Below are 16,630 nucleotides of genomic sequence, written 5' to 3'. Positions count from 1 at the left end.
TGACGGGATAGTCTTTCACCTTTTTCAGAAATTTTATTTTCATAATATTCGATAAATTATCAACTTCTTTGGCTTTTTCTGATGAAGCAAAGGAAGCTATTACTGAAATAATATGTGAAATATAATCGTGGAATGCAAAATATTTAGCTTCACAACACAGATTATTAATGTGGTTAATATGCAGAGAATAAGCTGCATTTGAAAATGAATTAATCATAACTTTATCTATAATTTGTTATTCATAAAAAGATAAAGTAAAGGAAATAGCCCCTGGAAAGTATAGATTCACTAAGTATCCATAATGATGAATTCTTGTGTTCTTTCGATCTGCGTGGAGCTTGGAAGGTCGGCACCAATCACAGTGCAAGCAGCGGTGGAGCTAAAGTTTTCACCTAGGGGTGTCAAAATCTAAAAAAATAAATTCACCGGTTGGCAGTTTTTTTTTATTGTAATTTTAGTCGTTTCTGTTTGGTTAATTAATTAAGACAAAAGGTGATTTGATTGTCTCGAGATTAAACAAATACAAAAGAAAAAACTCAAATTCATAATAGGATATGTTGAAATTTGAGACAAAAAATTTCATATATTAAAGAAAGAACAAGAATTTTTACAATTGAAAAGAATTAAATCTTGAGGATGAAAAAGCTAACCTCCAAGCTAACGATTTTCCAGACTCGTCCAACATACAAATAACCTTCTCCTATCTTATTTTTGAGGCCCTTTGCTTAGCGTAATCCCATATGTTCACAAAAGTAAAAATTTTATGCATTCATAGAATAAATATCAAGTTTGACAGATGTGCAATATAATTAACAATTTTACAAAGACGAATTAAAAACCTCCCTCATTTTCTTTAATTCGTGATATTATGTGCAAATAAGAACTGATAAAGAAAAATAAAGAGTAAAAATAGAGAAGTACCTTGAAATTTCAGAAATACCTTGAAAATTTGAAAAAAATACAAAAAGATGAAGTGAGCTTTGAAGGATTATCATAGCAAAAGAGAGTAATTTAGTGAATGAAAAGAGTTGGATATAGGTATGGAAACCACGTATAGTGATATGGTGGCTGGACAATCGGCAGTGTAAAATAATGTTTGGGTAACTTACTGAGATGATGAAAATATCCTTCATTAATAGGTTTATACCTTCAAACACACATGTTGAAACCCAAACATCTATTCATGCTTCTAATATAGTAAAAAAATGCGGAGATACAAATTTGCTGATGAGAACTCATTCTAAATTTCTCTTAGTTAATCCAATTCTAATTCTAATTTAAATGATTAACTAGTTCATTAATCACTAACTTCGTAAAAATGTTTGAAGGTAGGGTAAAATTCAGTACGAATGTGATTCATTGACAAACGAAAAAAGTAGGATATACTCAGGGTGTATTTGATATGAAGGAAGTTTTCGATTTTCTTAGGTTTGGTTGACTTAAAAGTTTTAGAAAATGATTTGAATGGACTTATTTTCCTCAAAGTTAAAGAAAATGATTTTCCTACATAAAAGAAATATTTTTTACAACTCTCTTTCAACCTCACCACCTGACACGAGATCCAAAATTCGGCCTTAACCTGGGACACGACTTTTGATCCCAACTCAAGATCAGAACTTGACTCAGGCCCCAACTCCCAAGTCAGGAGTTAGGACCCCAGAAGGAGTCGAGTCCTAGGATAGGATTGAGAGTTAGGTCCTAGGTTGGGGTTGGAATCAAGAATCTGATTGCGGGGCAAGGTTAGATCCAGCTCTCAGGTTGGGGCCGAGTTCCAGGTCATGAGGTCGGTCTCGTATTGGGTTAGGAGTTAAGTAATGGGTCTTTGGTTAGGTTTTGGTGTCGCAACTCTAGTCGAGGTTGGTAGTTGAGCCTCCTGTCCCATATTGAGGTCGAGTTCGAGATTAAGTTTGGTAGTTGAGTCCCAAAATAAGGTCAAGTCCCGAGTCAGGAGTCAAGTCTCGGGTTGGAAGTCGGGTTCTCTAGTCGGGACTCGACTCCCTATCCTAACACAAGACTGAAGTTTGGATCACGACTCGAGACTTGATATACGACCAAAATCTAGAACTTAGAGTCTTAGACTCATCCTGAAATCCAAACCTGACTTCCATCCCCGATCTAGAATCCGACTCTTGACCTCGAGCTTGATCCTACACTCGATTACCTATCCCTAACCCTAAATTCGACTCTTAATCCTAACCTAAACCTAAACCTAAACCTAAACCCAAGATCTGACTCCGACTCTTAACCCTCAACCCCAAGCTCTTTTTTTTCTTTTTTTTCACCAAGAAAATGACTCATAAGATTAACCTTTTACATCCTCCACTATTTACGGTCATCCAGAACAATCAAAACACAAGAAAGAAAAACCAAAACAAAAACAACACACAATAGAATCGAGAGATCTTTGAGATTAACATCCTGTTTTTTCCTTCTTCATACATCTCTTAGATCCAAAATCCAAAAAAAAGAAAAGAAAAAAGGAATTCAATCCCAATGGCCAATGTTGAAGAATCAAGCCCATTTCTACCGGGTCAAAAATCCGAAACAAGCAATGAAATGAAGCCCATCAAGCCCAATTCTTCTATCCCAGCTCCGTCGGCTACAGCGACGGAGCCGTTTAAGCCGGCGGCTTCAGCTGCTGTACCAATGGGATGGACAGCTGATGGGTTACCTATGGGCCATGATGTTGGGCCCGCGGCCGTTGTGGGAGAGCCCATTATGCGTAGGGCCCAATGGGAATCTGGCCTTTGTTCTTGTTTTGGCAAGAATGATGAATTCGCTAGCAGCGATTTTGAAGTTTGTGAGTTTTTTTGCTATATATGCTGGAATTTGTATTAATGTATAAAGTTTGTTGCTTTACATTTTTTTTTTTAAAAAATTATTTATATCATAGTATCGATCTTTTGATATGTTTTGGGTATTTAAGATGAAAATCAAATTAATGGAACTGACTTGGTTGTTAGATTGGTTTAGAGTCCCAAATTGGTTGCGGAAGGGATTGATAGTTTGCTTATATGTATTTGGGAATCCTCCTCAAGAGGTATCCCGGGAGCGGGCTTGGACACCACGATTATCAAAAAATTAAAATCCTCCCTCAAGAACTAGATTTTGAGGTTAAGTTATATAGGTGTCATATTTTACGTGGTATTAGAGCTTGGTTCATCCCCGTTTGGACTTTATGTCCACGCTCAAGCTGGGCGTGAGTGTGAAGGGGGTCTTCGAGTGAGTTAGAGTCTCACATTGATTGGAGAATGGACTGGTGGTTTGTTTATATTGGCTTGGACAATTATCCTCTCAGGAGCTAGCTTTTGAGGTTGAGTTAGGCTCATGTGCAGTGTGCCATATATTTACGGATTAAATTCAAAATATCAAATGAACATTTAGTTAAATTGAAAACATTTAGAAACAGTTCACACTTACTAAAAGATTTAGAAAAGATTAGTTTTTGGGGTCGATTTAGGCCCATGTGCAATGTGCATATATTTGTGGCATTTAATTCAAAATATCCAATAAACATTTTAGTTATTTAGAAACGGTTCACACTTCCTAAAAGATTTAGAAAAGATTTGCGTCGCTTCTTCTGATGATTCAATTGAAGGAAGGATGATACTATTAAGGAGGCAGTATCAGACGCTTAATCTCTTAGTTTGTGTGCCCAATCAGTCATTATATTGATCCTAGAACATTATGTTTCATTTGCTGCGACAGCAATTGTCATACCAGTGGTGCAAACTTATTGGAACCGCGTCATATGCATCGACATACAGAGTCATACTATATGGACTATCCTGTTCAAGAAAAAAAAACTAATAACATGTTGACACATAGTTGTTGTTCAAAAATTGTTCTCTAACTTGTTCTTATATAATTTGTTCACATTCACCACCATTGGGTTCGGACTTTACAAGTTCTGTGGGCACAGTTTCTTGAGTATTCTCCGGTATGTTTCACTGAATAAGTCAATTTTGGTTCAAGTTCTTGCCTCTTAGCTTTACGAATTTCATTCGTGATACTTAAAGATGGTATGCGTTTTGTTTTCTTGCTTTCTTGTCATCTCTTCGTCATACTAACAATGCCAGTCGTGGCACTGCACAGGTCTGTTAGGAACTCTGGCACCATGTGTGCTCTATGGGAGCAATGCGGAGAGAATTGGGACTGCTCCTGGAAGTTTTGCTAATCACTGCTTGCCGTACACTGGTCTATTCCTGATTGGACAGTCCTTTTTTGGCTGGAACTGCATGGCACCCTGGTTTTCATATCCCAGCCGTACAGCTCTCCGGCAGAGGTTTAATCTTGAGGTTGGCTGTCTCTTTGCTTTTTTTCTTTAAATACTATCAAGTGCTTTATCTATGTTGGTTTTATACTGTAGTATTTTGTTTTTTGTTAATAAAGGATTTGATTGATCTGGATCTAGCAGCTTTAATTCACGTTTTGCTCTTTTTTTAATTTCGATTCCGAGTATGTTATCTGATTTGTTAAAATCTCATCCAAGCATGTTATTTTCTTTGTACTTCCCCATGTCTTATCTACTGGTGCTAGACAAGTTTATTTGTTTTTTTTTAATTATAATTTTTCATTACATGCTTGCGAACTTTGGTAATTCTGTCATTTGTGCGTGGAGGTTTTCACACATTAGTTAGTATTTGCTTGAAGTTATTAAAGATGGGGACTTTTGTGGTTGAATTAAAGGATTTGGTGGTTAAAAACCTTTCCGCATGCTTTACCTATGTCATATGTCTGATCTAAGATTTCGCAATTCTTTCGGTGCATATTTTGAATACTTTATATGGATGTTTCTGCCCCCTTTATGAGGCTTGGGATGTTGAACTTACCTTTTTACATTCTTCACATGAAGATAAATGTTCAACAACATACCCAGTATAGTCCCACAAGTGGGGTCTGGGGAGGATGGGATGTAAGCAGATCTTACTCCTACCTTTATACCTTTATGAGGTAGAGAAACTGTTTCCGAAAGACCTGCTTCTTTTGCAGGACATGGTTTGAAAGAAATGCAATAAGTAAAAAGCTGTGATAAAAATATTGAAGAAAGAAAAGTACTGACAGTGTAAATTCAGTGATGGCCAAAGTAAAAGAAACAACAATAGTAATGAAATCAAAGAATTAGATAATGCTAACATAATAATAATAATAATACCGATGAGAGAACAAATAGGTGCTACAAACTAGAACCCTACTCTAACACTGGGAAGAGAGTAAACTCTCGACTACCTACTAGTCGTCTACTCTAATCCCCTGCCTCTAACCTCTCCTATCTTGGGCCATTTACTTAGTGAGCTGAAGATGTGTTATGTCCTGTCTAATCACCCCTCCCCAATTCTTCCTCGGTCTACCCAATCTCTCCTCAAGCCTATCACAACCAATCTCTCGTACCTCCTCACTAGGGCATCTGTGCTCCTCCTCTTCACATGCCCGAACTATCTCTGCAACACTTTCAGCATCTTATCCATCACAGAGGCTACTTCCACCTTACGCTGATACAGTGTGTAACATCCTCGTCGATCTCCCCCTTTCGACCCAAGATACTTGGATTGTCCTATCTTGGGATGAATTCTGTATCAATCTTCACTTCCCCATCCACTTCGTGTGATGCGAAATTGAACTTGCACTCTATGTACCCTGCTTTACTCTTTCGCAGCCTGAAGTTTTCAAACTCTAGGGTCTGTCATCATCTCCATTCTATCATTACGCGTGTCCCGTCAATCAATACTATGTTGTCCACAAATAACATACACCATGAACTTCTTGAATATGTTGTGTCAATTCATCCATCATCAATACAAATAAAAAGGGGCAGGGAGCTGGTCCCTGGTGCAGCACCATCTCTACTTGGAAGTGTTCCGAGTCTCCTCACTCGGGTCGTGACTTAGTCATGCATGCCCTTAATTCCTCTAATGTATGCCATAGGTACACTGCTATACTTTAAGCATCTCCATAAAATCTCCCTCTGGTCTTTGTTTCAAAAAGAACTATTCTGTTATGCTCTTTGTATTCTAATTTACTGTAACTTCTTTGTCTCCGGGAGTAGATGTTCTAATGCCACATTACAAGGCAATATGTTAACACTTCACATTTGTCAAGCAGCTAGGTGTTAATTTGCTTTGTCTTGGACCTCATTTGAAATATTAGCTTTGGATTAAAGCTTGCAAATGGTGCACTTTAGTGCCGTTGTCATGATTATATGAATCCTCACTGACCAGATGTCGTTCCATAATGGCTCATCTGGACTATGATTGTTCTTAGCCATTTACTACATTTTGGTTGACATCATCCAGCTTTGTTAGATCCTGTAGTTTCTGCATCATTTCATCTTTTTTTTTTTTGGGACCACGGTTGTTAACATCATCTAGCTTTGTTAGTCCTGCTGTCTCGGCATCATTTCATTTTTAACAGGTGGTACTTGGCGGAGTCCTTGTTCTTCTTTCAATTACCTTACAGGTGTTGCCATTTCTTATTCTACAACAGATGTTTGGGAACACTTTCTAAGATAATTTCCTTTGCAGGGTAACTGCGAGGCAGCCACCAGGTCATGTGGGTGCTATGGGGGCTTTGTCGAGGATGAGGAACGGCGCGAGCAATGTGAGTCGACTTGTGACTTTGCAACTCATATCGTCTGCCACCCTTGTGCTCTTTGCCAGGAAGGTCGTGAAATTCGTCGTAGGCTTCCTCATCCCGGGTTCAGTGCCAAACCAGTCCGATTTATGATGGCCCCCGGGGACCAGACCATGGGTCGCTGATAACAACTGCTGTGCCATTGATTCCATACCATTTGCTTCTTGGTTTTATTTGTTACAATGTTCTGTAATATTATACTTCGCAACTTTTTTCCATAATCACTGGAAACTTACATGTAAAATTTGACTGTGTAGGTGATAATATATACTAGTAATGTATACATATAAAATTGATGGATTTGCAATACGAAATCAGGATTAATCATACAAGAAGTTTGATTTTTGTACAGTAAAAGACATTTGAACTCCGTGCTCATAAATTAGTTGAGGTGCATGTTAACTGTCCCAGACATTACCCATATCAGAAATTCCTCAAGTGGATTTAAGTAAGCTATTGTTATTTGTTTCTTTTAGCCCAACAACACAATTTTCTTATAAGCTGTAAGCGTGTACTATTAACAAGAAAAGCCATGAAAAATACATAACAAGTTCACAATTGTTGTCTTTCAAGGATTATACCTGTGATGATGGGAAATTGCTAGCGTTATAAAAGTCCAGACGTCTATTAACTATGGAACCAGACATACGAAACCTGAGAGAAGAAATTCTCACGAATAAGGTATAAGACTCAAACTTAACTTATCATATACAACTCTCATCTCCGACAGGATTTTATCAGAGTTAACAAGGGGAATATAAAGTAAACTAGTTAACGTACCCGTGCGATGCACGGATGATCTTAAAATTTATCTATAAGATGTCGATTATAATATAAAATTTTAAGAACATATTAAATTAAATAAGAGCTAATTATATTTTAAAATACTTTATGATATAAAATATTTACTAGTTCAATATTTATTATTATTAAATTATTTTTAAAAGGATTAAGTAACTGAAATAAAAAGATATAGGTCCCACTTACCTATTATTGTAACAGTTTTTTTAAATTTTTCAAGAGATTCAAACAATCAAACATTTAATAGTTATTATTCTAAATAAAATTGAACACAAATTATATATTTTAAAACAATTTGTCAAGTATATTACCTTTTTCAATTTTTTTAAAATTTGCTTAACGTTGTATTTATCTTATCTTGTATTATATTAATTTTTTTAAAATATTTTGAAAATAGAAAAATATATTTAATAATAATAATTCTAATAATTAAATGATTTATAGTCACAAATAAATAAATTATACTCCTATTAGACTATAAATTATAAAAATTCTGATAATATTTAATTATGAATTTAAAAAAGAGAAAGTACAACTTAGAGAGACTATTTAATTAAAAATTGGAAATATATATAAAAAATGAATGGTGGCCAAAAATTTAATTGGAGAAAAGATTGGTCTAATAGCAGTAAAGTACAAATCTAGAAATAGGAAAGTACCGTACAACTTACATTTTCACTCTAGAACCTTCAATTCTCATCTTCTTTCCAAAATTTCCATCTAGTTTTCCCGTTCAATTTTTACAATTCAGAATTTAGAACATTCATGTTCTAGAAGAAATTGAAAGAATGCCTATACATGATATCTTTCTGCAATATGATAGAATAGCCTACACTCCTTGAAGCAGACAAGACCTAGAGCTCTTGAATAGCAAATGGTAAGCTGATTCTAGTAAATACTGTTTTGGATTTACTAATGGACCAAAAGGGATGTAGTGTAAGGACCAATTTCTTGGTTTCACTTTTGATCAATAGGTCCTTAAGCTTTTCCTGCCTTTGGTTCAAGGAAGGCAGACAGGTTAAGATGATTGTCTCGTACCATTATCGAGCTCTTTCGGCCTCCTTGTAGTTTTGGTTTCTTTAGTCGCTTTTTTTAACTGTATCTTATGGACCTTCTTCATGCCTTTGCCTTTATTAATATAAATCTACCATTTAACCCATAATATAATGAAGAAATTTGTTACCCCTTTTAAGTTTTAATACCTATTATCTGATATTAATTGGTTTACGTGCTTTTATCTGCAGAAATGGAAAGAAATTAGAATAGAAGATGATGTCATTGAACGATTTCGTCATAATTTTGAGAAGTGAGTCTTTTTCCCTTTCTCTTGTATTTTCGAGTTAGAGCTACAGTGAATGTTATTTAGGTCGTTTCATATGTTCATAGATAGACGGAACCCCTATTTTCCATTTTGTCCAGTGGATATTTAATTCAATGATTAATATGAAGAATGATTTGGTGGCTCATAAATTTTGAGATTTCTAGTAGTTGTGGGGCTACCTATCTTACATTACAAAGCATTACCAGCTTTGCAATTCTTAAGAATCATTAGTTTACATGAAAATTCTACACAAATATTAGTTGTGGTTTCTTGTTCCAATTAAAAGTTAATGTATTAGTACTCAAAATATTAGTAGTAGTTGCTTGTTGCAATTACTAAACCACCACTTGTCATTTGAACTGTCTTTTTTTTATAACCGTGATGTTCGGACCAACTTTCGCACACGTCTACTAATTCCATGGGATATCTGTCACCTCTCACCAGTTAACAAATACCATATAACTGGTTGAGTATGTTTTTTAAGTTCAACCATGAGGAAGATAGAATTAGATGCATCATTGGCCTTTTCTTTTCACCTCTATCTGTAGTTATCAAAGTATGTTGTTTTCATGAAATATATAAAATCATTCACATAACGCTTGCAGTTATCCTTGTTTCTGTCATGGTTGATAAACTTTACCAGTTCTTTCTCAAATTTTCTTTTCCTGAGGGTTATTCGATTTGCAAATTCTCTTATTCTTTAACTCATAGAGCTTGTGAAGATTCTTAGGAAGAGGAGGATCAACATTGCGTGTGTTCAAGAGACCAAGTGGGTAGGGTCTAAGGCTAGGGATGTGGATGGTTACAAGCTGTGGTACTCTGGGAGCGAGAGGCGTAGGAATGGAGTTGGCATCTTAGTAGATGATGAGCTTAGAGGTCAGGTAGTAGAGGTGAAGAGGATCAACGATAGGTTGATGACTATTAAGTTGGTCATTCGGGGGTTTACCCTGAACGTGTGTAGTGCTTATGCGCCGCAAGTGGGATCGGAGGGGGAGGAGAAGATGCAGTTTTGGGAGGCTTTGGAGGAGGTGGTGAGAGGCGTGCTTAGTTCGGAGAAGATTGTTGTAGCAGGGGATTTCAACGGGCACATCGGGGCGTTACCGGGAGGCTTTGGTGATGTGCATGGTGGTTTTGGTTTTGGGGAGAGAAATGAAGAGGGGGCTACCCTATTGGAGTTTGCGAGGTCCTTTGGGCTGGTGGTGGTGAACTCGGGCTTCCCGAAGAAGGACGAGCACCTGATCACCTTTCGAAGCGCGATAGCCAGGACCCAGATTGACTTTTTGTTGCTTAGGAAAGGGGATAGGGCGTTGTGTAAGGACTGTAAAGTCATCCCGAGTGAGAATCTTTCGACCCAGCATAGGCTCTTGGTTATGGATTTGGGTATAAAGAAGAATAGAAAGAGGAGGAGTAAGGAGTGTAGACCTAGAATTAAGTGGGGCGGCCTGACGCCAGTGAATGCGTGGGAGATAGGGGAGAGGTTGGTGGGAATGGGGGTGTGGGAGTGTAGGGGGGACGTGGATAGTATGTGGAACAGGGCAGTAAGGTGCATCAGGGAGAATGCAAGTGAGGTGTTGGGTGTTTCTAGGGGCCGGGCACGGCACCATCGGGGGGATTGGTGGTGAAATGAAGAGGTGGAGAAGAAAGTGGGGACCAAGAAAGGGGCGTATGCTAAGTTGGTGGAGAGTAAGGACGAAGAGGAGAAGCGGGTAAACAGGAAAGAGTACAAGCTAGCGAGGAAGGAGGCTAAGTCAGCAGTCACGGCAGCTAAGACGGCCGCTTTTGAGAGCTTGTATGCAGGGTTACAGGGGAAACGAGGGGAGAAAAAGTTGTTTAGACTCGCTAAGGCTCGGGAGAGGAAGGGTCGTGACCTCGATCAGGTGAGGTGCATTAAAGGGGAGGACGGTAGAGTGTTGGTGGAGGACGGACACATTAAGAATAGATGACAGTCGTACTTTCATAGGCTCTTGAATGACGAAGGGTATAGAGCTATTGTGTTAGGGGAACTGGAGCACTCAGAGGAGTGTCGGGATTTTAGCTATTGTAGACGTTTTAAGGTAGAAGAGGTTAGACAGGCTGTTCGCAGGATGCGAAGGGGTAGGGCGACGAGGCCGGATGAGATACCGGTGGAGTTTTGGAAGTTCGTTGGAGAGGCTGGTGTAAGGTGGTTGACTGGATTGTTTAATGAAATCTTCAGGACGGCAAAGATGCCCGAGGCTTGGAGGTGGAGTACCATGATCCCTCTCTATAAGAATAAGGGGGACATTCAGAGTTGCAATAACTATAGGGGATTAAGTTATTGAGTCACTCTATGAAGATTTGGGAGAGAGTGGTCGAGGTGAGGCTGAGACGGATAGTGTCTATTTCGAAAAACCAGTTTGGATTTATGCCTGGCCGCTCGACGACGGAGGCAATCCACCTGGTACGGAGGTTGGTGGAACAGTATAGGGAAAGGAAGAAGGATCTATACATGGTGTTTATCGACCTGGAGAAGGCTTACGACAAAGTCCCCAGGGAGGTGCTTTGGAGATGCTTGGAGGTGAGTGGAGTACCGCTGGCATATATCAGAGCAATTAAGGATACGGCGGGAGGAGACTCAGAGCATTTCACTGTCCTGACAGGATTGCATCAGGGATCTACTCTTAGTCCCTTTTTGTTTGCGTTGGTGATGGATGTGTTGACGCAGCGTATTCAAGGGGAGGTGCTGTGGTGTATGCTTTTTGCAGACGATGTAGTTCTGATAGATGAGACTCGAGGGGGTGTGAATGACAAATTAGAGGTGTGGAGGCAAACTCTTGAGTCTAAAGGGTTCAGGGTGAGCAGAAGCAAGACAGAGTATGTGGAATGCAAGTTTAATGACGTGAGGCGGGAGAATGAGGTAGTAGTGAAGCTGGAAGCACAGGAGGTATGTAAGAGGGATAATTTCAAGTATCTTGGGTCCGTGATCCAGAGTAACGGTGAGATTGATGAGGATGTCTCGCACCGTATTGGGGCGGGATGGATGAAGTGGAAGCTCGCGTCGGGGGTGCTGTGTGATAAGAAGGTGCCGCCCAAGCTTAAAGGCAAATTCTACAGGGTGGTAGTCCGTCCGGCCTTGTTGTATGGAGCGGAGTGTTGGCCAGTTAAGAACTCCCACATCCAAAAAATGAAGGTGGCAGAAATGCGGATGTTGCGCTGGATGTGTGGGCTGACTAGAGGGGATAGAGTTCGGAATGAGACTATCCGGAAGAAGGTTGGTGTGACTTCAGTGGAGTGCAAGATGCGGGAAGCCCGATTGAGATGGTTCGGACACGTGAAGAGGAGGGGCATGGATGCCCCGGTCCGTAGGTGTGAGAGGCTAGCGTTGGATGGTTTTAGGCGGGGTAGGGGCAGGCCGAAGAAGTACTGGGGTGAGGTGATTAGGCGGGACATGGAGCAGTTACAGCTCGCCGAGGACATGACCCTAGATAGGAAGGTTTGGAGGACGCGAATTACGGCAGAGGACTAGGGCCAGTTTGGGTCGCTAGTGTAGGGAATTACTTGGTGGGGGTTTTATTCCTGTTATGATTCCGTGTTCCGTGTTCCATGTTTTATTACGAATCTGTGTGCTTTCCTCTGCTTTCCTCTGTTTTATATTACTTATGGGTGTCGTATTTATGTTATGTAATCTGTTTCTGTGCTTTACTATGTGTTTGTGTGGTATCTAGTGCCTTGAGCCGGGGGTCTATCGGAAACAACCTTTCTACTTCTTTAGAGGTAGAGGTATGGACTGCGTACATCTTACCCCCCCAGACCCCACTAGGTGGGAATACACTGGGTTTGTTGTTGTATCTATTTTCTTGATTCATTATCTCACATTGATGGCTTTCATAGTGTGCTGCATTTCTATAGTCAGTGTCGTATTGAGTCATTGTGTATTTCGTTTATACCAAATCAACCTAATTGGTATATTTTTCTTAAGTTCAGGCACACAAACTCTTAGGTAAGCTCGGTGTTCTAAGCCAAATACAGATCTTTGTCAAAAATGAAAGCAAAGAGGTTAGTTAGTAAAATGTTATTGTGAGATTGGTGCTGAAATGTTTTCAAGTAAAACATATATAACATTTTTAACATTTATAGTGATGAGTTAGGATGAAATTGTTACAGATCTTTGCCAAAAATGAAAGCGAAGAGGTTAGTTGGTAAATATCATTTCACATCTAAAGTTTGAATAATGAATTTGAATTCTTAAAGGTGTGAAGGTTGTAAAGGGATGTTATTATGATGAACATCTTGTGAGGTCCTGAAATGGAGAAGGAGTATTGTATAAATTAGAACAAATGGTGTGCTAGACGTCAGCATTAATATACTCACTATTACTGGAGGGACTTGTAAAGGTGTCCTGATGCTGTTTAATCTTGTCATTGAATTTGGAGAACTAAGAAATTAACAACAAACCATTCAAATTTAGCAAGAACTGATACTATTATCGGCTAAATATTAGGTTGAGCGGAGAGAAATTTACCTTACACTTATATTGGTCGTATTCATATCTCATTTCTCTTGCACTTATATTGGTCGTATTCATATCTCATTCAAGATTGATGTCCACGAGGTACTTTGTTGATGCAGATATGGTCTCATAAAAGTGTTAAAGATTCAGGGTCACTCCTGCATACCAAGTTGAAAGAAGCTATTATTCTGGTAATTATTTTGTTAGTTGCAAGCAAGTGCCAACTTTTCCTTTGGGCCATTTATTTATTAGGATATTCTTGCTTTGTCATGATTATGGAGGTGCTTCTCTTTGCTACCTGATTTGTCATTTGAGAATATTATATGATGTTAATTGGATTATCATGTATATGAAGAATAGGATCATGACATGCATACTTAAGCAACCTGTTTTAACTATAGCGTACTCTTTTAAATGATTATCGAAATGAATGTTTATAACCTTTTGTGTCTATGTGCTTCTTTGTGGAAGAGAATGATGTGAAGTAGATTATTTTGGACTACTATAGAAGCATCAAACAACCTGACAATAGTTTTGTTACGGACCTTCATTATGCCGTTAAACACCATCCGTTGGTGTAGTTGACTCCTTAAGTGGATAGAGAAATATGAAACAACACCACATATAAAGAAATATGAAACAACACCACATACTTTTCATTACATTGTACAAACATCTAATTTAATACTTGTTCATAATTGATTGTAAACAGTACATGAAACTTAGGTTGTTATACTATGATAAAAATAAACTGAAAGTAAAATTTGCAGAAAAGTAAATATAGTTGACCATGTAGTTCCGACATCATATTTTTTTTCCTTCTTACTCACTCTGGGAACCTTGTTATTGACTTGTTTGTCGTTACATTCATCATCATATTCTTGCATTGGGAATTTCCTACAGATTTGCTTCTTTTGAAAGTCTGTTTTTCTGTCATATCAACACTATTTCTGTTAGGGATGATCCACATCCTGAAAGATTGTTCTTGTTGTGAGTCTGTAAAAGAATGTAGTGTAAAGTTGTGTCAAGATAAATTCAAACAAAATAACAATATGACATTATATTAAAAAGACCAGTTTCATCCATCACAGCCTCGCAGTCTTTTCTATAAGTTGCACAGCCTCGCGATTCCAAAGCAGTAAAGTTATACGACCAGTTCCATCCATCACACGAACATATAATTTTTGCTCATATCTGTATTGGTTAATTTTTTTCTGAAAGAAGTATAAATCAACGTACAGGAAGTTAAGATATATTTAGTAGAGTTGTAAATGCAAAACAGTTTTTAAGTAGTGGGAGTATTGAGGGAAACTTGTAGTGATTACCGGATGTTGTGTGTGACAGTTACTGAGATTTGAATTTGTAAAGATATATTTTGTTTTAATGTCAAATATAATAAATACTGATTTTATAATGAAAATTCTTGTATTTTGTTGTGATCAAACTGTAGTTTTGTAATTTTAAATATAGTCATAAAAAAAAGTAGTGGGAGTGTTGTGGAAACTTGTAGTGAATATTGTAGTTTTGTGATGATCCTGCCGTATTTATATACAGTATTTTTTTTTAAATGATAAAGTTGTATTATCAGTAAATGTGTGGCAGTTGTACTGCTCTTAAATTAAAATTTTAAGTTTAATTTTTAATATTGTGGATTTGTGATGATCTTGCCATTTTTTTTTAAATGATAATGTTGTATTATCAGTAAAAATGTGTGACAGTTGTACTGCTTTTAAAGCTATAAATTTTAAGTTTTATTTTTAATTTGTAAAGAAAATTATTGATAATAGTTGTACAGCTTTTTTCCTTTTTCTAGATGACTACTCCTTTAGATTTGATAGTGTAGTAATAATTTGGATAAATCTTTTTATCCCATTTAGTATGAATATAAAATTATTTTATAATCTATCCAAAAAAATAAAATACCATAAAAATAAGGATCCAGAAAAACACAAACATTAGCTACATGTAAAATCATTATTTGATAAATAAAAAAAATTGAAATAAGTAATCTATAACTTTGTAACTGTCAAACATCGTTTTTATATTTTTAAATAATTCCTATTATATATTATCTATTATTTTGACAATTGAAAAATATTTTGTTTATATTATTTTAAAGAAATTCAATTTTGCAAATTAGAAATATTTCATTCATTTTATTTTAACTGAAAATTAAATTCGTAAGTGTGCTTTGCAACTAAATGTGCTTATTAAATTTATTTTTTATGTTGAAAAAATTAAAAAATTTTATAAAAAAATTGATAACTTCCCATGGGAAAAAAATCCAAACGTGCTTAGTAAAATTTGTTTCTTATATATTTTTAATTTTTAAAAAAATGTATTTTTTTTCTGTGAAGAAGGAGAAGTTGTGGGAAGATAGATAGTTAAATATTTAGTAAAAAGATCTATAACTTCCCACAGAAAAAGAGTCCTATACGTGTTTAAAAATTAATATAAACAATCTGGATTTTTTTCTTTGCTATAAAGAAGGAGCAGTTATAGAAAAGAAGGATTTTTTTATTCATTCTCTGCAGATAATGTAAACTTAAGATAAAAAGATCAACACAACAAAAATTTGGATAATTATAGAGAAACGAATTATAACTGAATGCATATTTTGTTTACTCATTAAATTATTTTTTAAAAAAAGTAAAAATGGTGGAGAAAATAATATAAATTAGAGTATAAAAAAGTACATCATATGATATAGCCACGTTTAACTATCTCTAATCAAAGCTTTCTTTATCAGTATATCATACGAACGGAGCCAAGTAATATGAAAGTGAAGGAGTAATTCGGGAGCAACATCTGGTGGAGTTGCCTTTTGCGAATAAAAGAGTTGCCTTCTGCGAATAAAATCAACAATGCAAGAAGTAAGTGGTTTGAAATTAGGTTCATAAAGTAACCGTCTTTTGAATTTGCCCAAATAATACCTTCTCGACGACACCGGCAACGAAGAAGATGACAATGACAATGTCAGTCTCTGAAATGCATTTTGGTTCAGTTGTTGCTGCAAGGATTTTGTTTTTGCGATTATATTTAAAAGAGTGTTGCTTCAGTTGCTATAAATTTATCCATCTACGACAAATTGACAGTGTATTCAACAACACTGATTCCTTTGATTGTGAAGTTGCATTTGACCTATGTTTTTCTGTTTTTTTTCTTCTTTTTTTTTTTGCCATAAAATGAAACCCTACCATGTGTTTCAGTTGAAGGCTCAAAAACGTGTATTTATAATATGGGTAGTTAACGTGCAGTTTATATAGGGGTGGTTAATGTGCAGATATAGATAGATTTTATATTTTTAATTATTTTTTTAAATATTTATAGATAAATTTTTATTTTTTTAAATAAGATTTTTTCTGGTGTTGACACATAAGACTTTTGCCTCTCTTATTAGATATAGATAG

The 16,630-nt window shown here is 36.7% G+C and overlaps 1 protein-coding gene and 1 long non-coding RNA gene across 3 annotated transcripts; both read left to right on the top strand.

Annotated features, from left to right (window-relative positions):
• The first annotated feature begins 2,222 nt into the window (after nucleotides 1-2,222).
• LOC107843559 (cell number regulator 8) lies at nucleotides 2,223-6,959 on the top strand. Its single transcript, XM_016687872.2, has 3 exons — nucleotides 2,223-2,800; nucleotides 4,096-4,298; nucleotides 6,522-6,959. Exons 1-3 carry the CDS (start codon nucleotides 2,494-2,496, stop codon nucleotides 6,753-6,755), a joined length of 744 nt encoding a protein of 247 aa, XP_016543358.2. The 5' UTR covers nucleotides 2,223-2,493; the 3' UTR covers nucleotides 6,756-6,959.
• Nucleotides 6,960-8,029: 1,070 nt separating this feature from the next.
• LOC107843560 lies at nucleotides 8,030-16,377 on the top strand. 2 transcript variants are annotated; one of them, XR_001666433.2, is made up of 5 exons: nucleotides 8,030-8,308; nucleotides 8,676-8,737; nucleotides 12,695-12,766; nucleotides 13,340-13,411; nucleotides 15,970-16,377. It is a non-coding gene; the product is annotated as an uncharacterized LOC107843560 (long non-coding RNA). The 2 variants fall into 2 exon arrangements; XR_001666434.2 differs by lacking the exon at nucleotides 12,695-12,766 and having other exon boundaries at nucleotides 8,037-8,308.
• Nucleotides 16,378-16,630: the final 253 nt, after the last annotated feature.

The sequence above is a fragment of the Capsicum annuum genome, chromosome 10, assembly GCF_002878395.1.
Source record: "Capsicum annuum cultivar UCD-10X-F1 chromosome 10, UCD10Xv1.1, whole genome shotgun sequence".
NCBI classification, from domain to species: Eukaryota; Viridiplantae; Streptophyta; class Magnoliopsida; order Solanales; family Solanaceae; genus Capsicum; species Capsicum annuum.
This window is presented reverse-complemented; position numbering and strand designations above follow the sequence as displayed.

What these genes read in the sequence shown, in the direction of transcription:
- LOC107843559 (XM_016687872.2), top strand. Translation starts at nt 2,494, where the DNA reads ATGGCCAATGTTGAAGAATCAAGCCCATTTCTACCGGGTCAAAAATCC. An exon ending in TAGCAGCGATTTTGAAGTTT is followed by an intron (nt 2,801 to 4,095) that starts GTGAGTTTTTTT and finishes GGCACTGCACAG; the next exon opens with GTCTGTTAGGAACTCTGGCA. An exon ending in GGCAGAGGTTTAATCTTGAG is followed by an intron (nt 4,299 to 6,521) that starts GTTGGCTGTCTC and finishes TTTCCTTTGCAG; the next exon opens with GGTAACTGCGAGGCAGCCAC.